This window comes from Gopherus evgoodei, chromosome 21 (genome assembly GCF_007399415.2).
Source record: "Gopherus evgoodei ecotype Sinaloan lineage chromosome 21, rGopEvg1_v1.p, whole genome shotgun sequence".
Classification (NCBI taxonomy): Eukaryota; Metazoa; Chordata; order Testudines; family Testudinidae; genus Gopherus; species Gopherus evgoodei.
This window is the reverse complement of record NC_044342.1, coordinates 7632235-7637370: the sequence shown is the minus strand read 5'-3', so window position 1 is coordinate 7637370 and position 5136 is coordinate 7632235. Positions and strand designations below refer to the sequence as shown.

The 5136-nt window shown below is 43.0% G+C and overlaps 1 protein-coding gene across 1 annotated transcript; it reads left to right on the top strand.

Moving 5' to 3' along the window:
- Nucleotides 1-3883: 3883 nt before the first annotated feature.
- LOC115637877 (olfactory receptor 6N1-like) lies at nucleotides 3884-4816 on the top strand. The gene has a single exon (XM_030539476.1). The coding sequence runs from the start codon at nucleotides 3884-3886 to the stop codon at nucleotides 4814-4816; it is 933 nt and encodes a 310-aa protein (XP_030395336.1).
- Nucleotides 4817-5136: the final 320 nt, after the last annotated feature.

The following is a 5136-nucleotide window of genomic DNA, read 5'->3' as shown; positions in this document are numbered from 1 at the left end:
CTTTATCTTTCTGACTGGTCTGTATTTCCCTGGGTTATCCTTATTTCCATTTTTATAGATGGGCACTATATCTGCCCTTTTCCACTCCTTTTGAATCTTTCCCATGCTCAATAACTTTTCAAAGGTAATTGCTAATGGGTCAGATGCATGCTCAGTCTTGAGTATTCTAGGATATATTTCATCATGCTTTGGCAACTTGAAGACATCTAACTTATCTAAGTTATTTTTATTATTTTTCCCCCCAATGGCCTTGATGTTTACACTGTTTTGACAAACAACATAGTGTTAATTTTCCCATGAATTTAAAAGTGATCATCAGCTGCCTCCAGGGAGATCTGAGTAGCAGCAAGAGCCACCTGAGGCTGCTTTTCCCTATAAACCCTGTAAAAATAGAGCAGGGGTATGAATCAGCCCACAGCAGCCCATCCTATCCCTGCAATGTATTTGTCTCTGCAGAGTGAATGAGATTGTCTGAGATAGCAGATTTCAGAGTAGCAGCCGTGTAGGTCTGTATCCTCAAAAAGGTACTTGTGGCACCTTAGAGACTAACACATTTATTTGAGCGTAAGCTTTTGTGGGCTACAGTCCCCATGTGATGATGGAAATCAGATCCCATTCTCTACTCCCAGTCTGTATCAATCTTGGTCTGCACTCCGAGAGCGGGCCTAGGGACCCCAAAAGCTTGGAGTGGTGGCTGGACTCCAGACAGGTCCGGATTCCCCTCACAGCAGGCTGGTGGGCAGCTGGCAGAGGGTGCCTGACCATATCTATGACAGGTGGTCAGAACCATAGTTGTGAGGGCCATTTAGAAGAAATAAATACACACAGTTACACTAGCGAGGTTACCAATGTACAAGAGAGATCAGCTTTTCTGCTACATGAAACAGGCCAACAATTAACTACATGAGCGGAAAAGAATATCTCATACACATGATTTTCACAGACCTGGTCAGGCTCGCTGTGCTGGCAGACCACCAGATTGCTGGGAAGGAACCCAGTCACTGGTTCCCTGGGAATTTTAAGTCTCATGGGTCTGGACAAAGCCTTGGCACTGTCCTGGCCTGGGGGACTCTCCATCTAAGACTCAGTGAAAAGATAGGCTATTTCCTGACATGTCTTTGGGAGACCTTATTGAATTAGGTTTAAGTATCTTCGGAGTCCATTGTATGACATGAATAAATTATGTATTGTTGTTGGCTGGGCTTGTTTATAACCTCTCAAGGGGTGGAGGGGAGATGTGACAGATGTGAGACCTGAGGGTTCAAAGGACTGCATTGAACAACAGGCTGGACAAGAATGGACTTTGGGGACCAAAATCATTAAGTGGTTTTCCTGGGGAATAGTGAGGGGGAAAAGAATGCAAATTCTCCACTTTGGTTTTGCAAAAGCCAGCCATTTGAAGCTATGTCCAAGCAGAGGGTGATCATTTGCTGATTACCTATTCTGTTGAAGATCTAAGGCCCAAGCTTTATAAAAACTGAGCTGCCTAGCTGGGATTAAGGTTCTGAATCTCAAACAGTTTTATGAGCCATAACCACTAGGAACATCCAGTTGTGGGTTCTGAAGGACTGACACATACCAGACCGTATGGTTAGGGTAGACTCTGATAAGCTTTTTAGCATGCATGTAGGGTTTATTATTAATATTATTAATATTATTATTATTTTTATGTAATGTGCTTGCTTATAAAGAGCTGTGGTAACTTGTAACTGCTGGCAATTATGGCCCTTCATAGACTTTGGAGAGAAAACAAAGCACAGACACTGGCCTCTTTTGACAATCTGGCTTGCTGGGGATATCACAGAGTAGGCAGGAAACTTTGCAACCTGGAAATACCCCATTAAAGACAGAGTGAGGTGAATGTCTTTGTCCAAAAGAGGTGATGTCTGGGAGCTGGGAACCTTTAAGTGGATGCCCTTGGTGGACCACAGAGAGGGGAATATAGGTGCAATTACCCTGAACTATGACAACTCCCTCCTGAGAGTTGCAACCATATGGCCCAGCCGCCCAGTCCCTGCCTCCAGTGCTGTCAGTGTTCCTGCCGCACTCTGAACTCTAGGGTACAGATGTGGGGACTCGCATGAAAGACTCCCTAAGCTTATTTCTCCCAGCTTGGGTTAAAAACATCACCAAGGCACAAATTCTTCCTTGTCCTTGGATGGTATTGCTGTCATCACCAAATGAGTTAGACAAAGATTCAGGAAAAGGACCACTTGGAATTCCTGTTTCCCCCAAATGTCCCCCCCAAGTCACTTCACCCCCTTCCTGGGGAGGCTTGAGAATAATATTCCAGCTAAATAGGTAAACAAGGTGAGCACAGACCAATCCTTTGGGTTTTTAGGACACTAAAAAACAATCAAGTTCTTAAAAGCAGAACTTTATTATAAAGAAAAAAGTAAAAGAATCACTTCTGTAAAATCAGGATGGAAGGTAATTTTACAGGGTAAAAAGATTTAAAACACAGAGGATTCCCCACTAGGCAAGACTTCAAAGCTACAAAAAAACAGGAATCAACCTCCCTCTTAGCATAGGGAAAATTCACAAGCTAAAACAAAAGACAATCTAACACATATCCTTGCTTTACTTACAATTTTTGTAATCTTAGATGCTTATTTCAGGTAGGGTTTTAGGAGAGTGTTTTTTCCTGCCTGATCCCTCTCTCTGTCCCAAGAGAGCACAAGCAAAACCTCCCCCGACAGATTTGAAAGGATCTTCTTCCTTTACTGGTCCTTTTTGTCAGATGCCAACCAAGTTATTTGAGCTTCTTAACCCCTTACAGGTAAAGGAGGGATTTCATGCTACCCGTAGCTGTATGTTTATGACAAGTGCTGACCCGTCTAAAGCCACCTCTTGCTTAAGAACACCGTTTTCCTGAGCCAGTTTAACTTTCTTTGGGGCCATGTGGCAGCTGAAGCATATACATGGAGAGACACTCTGCAGAGAATTTTACAACACTGTTGTTGTTTACTGTATTTATACATGATATACACAGATCCAGACAAATATAATGAACCGTAGATGCATTTGCTCTCACTCCAGGTCATCCTTCCCAAAGGGAACAATCTGTGTTCATCTAGGTGGCATCCCTTTTCCCCCTTGCCTCATCCCATTCCTGCAGCATCTTCTCTCCTCTTGAGATGGTGAAAAATGGCCACAGAGAGAGAGGAAGTAGAGCAGCTTCTGCCCTTTATAACTTTCTAGTATCCTCTGTCAGGTGACTCCATAGTCATCCTCAACAGGTGACCCCATTGTCAGCAGACCACTCCCCTGTTAAACTAATTCCCTTGGGCAGTGGTCAAAAATTTGTTTAGGGTAATTATATTTCAATGGAGGGGCACTTAAGTCAATGGCCCTTTTCTTACCTTTTTACCAGCCACCTTTGGAATTTCAGTCTAATATGGAGGCAAACCGACCAGTGAGAAGGCAAAGGGCTGCAAATTCAAAATGAATTTTGAAGCTTTGTAAAGATACAAACTGAGAGTTCATCATCTCACACAGAATTCACATACTGTGCAGAGAGAGTCTCCAAATCATCACAATGATATTGAAAAAAAAATATCTATTAGGGGAGTTTAAATTCTCTGATATAGCAAGAAGCCAAGATTGATGGATCATTATTTTGGGGAATTTCTATGACCTGGGTTGTAGAGTGGGTCAGACAGATGATCACAATGGTCCCTTCTGGTTTCGGAATCTATTAATCAATTGCTCTGGGGCCATTCCTGTATTCCTTAGAGTCTCAAATATTTCAGTTACTCAATCACAGAAGATAAATTTCCTTTTTGAACAGCCATATAATTGAACAAATGAACCTTTATCTAACTTAAGAGGAGAGTGAATTCTTCCACTGTTTGTTTTTCTTCTCCCTTACCAGGTACACGTGATGAAGAAAGAAGAAGGCAGAAATCAGACCTCCATCACAGAATTCATCCTCCTAGGATTTGGGAGTCTTCCTGAACTGCAAAATTTTCTCTTCCTGCTATTTCTAATGATCTATGTTGTGACCATGGCTGGGAACATCCTCATCATTGTGTTTGTTGTGGCTGATCAGCATCTTCACACCCCCATGTACTTCTTCCTGGGGAACTTGTCCTTCTTGGAGACATGCTACACCGCCACCATCCTGCCTATGCTGCTAGCCAGTCTGCTGACTGGGGACAGGACCATTTCGGTTACTGGCTGTATTGTGCAGTTTTATTGGTTTGGTTTCCTAGTGACCACTGAGTGTTATCTGCTAGCTGTGATGTCCTATGATCGGTACTTAGCGATATGCAAACCCCTGCACTATGCAGCCTTAATGAATGGCAGGTTCTGTACACAGGTAGCAGCCGGATCTTGGATAAGTTCATTTGTGGCCAGTACCACCATAGTATGTTTGATGTCACAGTTAATGTTTTGCGGCCCTAAGGAAATTGATCATTTCTTTTGTGATCTCAGCCCAGTCATAAAACATTCCTGTGATGACACCAACCTGATCATGCTGCTGAATTTCATCCTCACCTCCATAGAAGCACTGTCTGCATTTCTATTAACCGTGACATCCTATGTTTGTATCATCAACACCATTCTAAGAATCCCTTCCACTGCTGGGAGGCAAAAGGTATTTTCCACCTGTTCCTCCCACCTCATTGTGGTGACAATTTTCTATGGGACTATAATCATTGTCTATATGTTACCAGACACCGACACACTGAGAGACCTGAACAAAGTGTTCTCTGTCTTCTACACCATTCTAACTCCCCTGGCCAACCCCCTCATCTACAGCCTGAGAAACAGAGAGGTCAAGGAGGCCCTGAGAAAAGTTTGTTCTAGGTAACACATGTTTTAATGCATTGGAATAAATCGGTCGTGATTTACTATCCATGGTACTGTTTAGGACACTTCTAGCTCTGGCCTCTGACAGCAGCTTTGGCTGTGGAGTTAGTATGGGGAAGTTTTTTACCACTGGTCCTCCTGTCTGTTACCTTAATACCAGTCCCACTGGCTGCATCCCATGGGTTCAAAGTTCCACAATGTAGTGTGATAATCAGAGCCTTGTTCCTGAAGGGATACAATTCAGATAGATGAGCCTCTTGGCAAAGTAAGTTATTACATAGCATGGGCAATAGTAATAGAAACTGGCTCTATTATTTGCAA

What these genes read in the sequence shown, in the direction of transcription:
- LOC115637877 (XM_030539476.1), top strand. Translation starts at nt 3,884, where the DNA reads ATGAAGAAAGAAGAAGGCAGAAATCAGACCTCCATCACAGAATTCATC.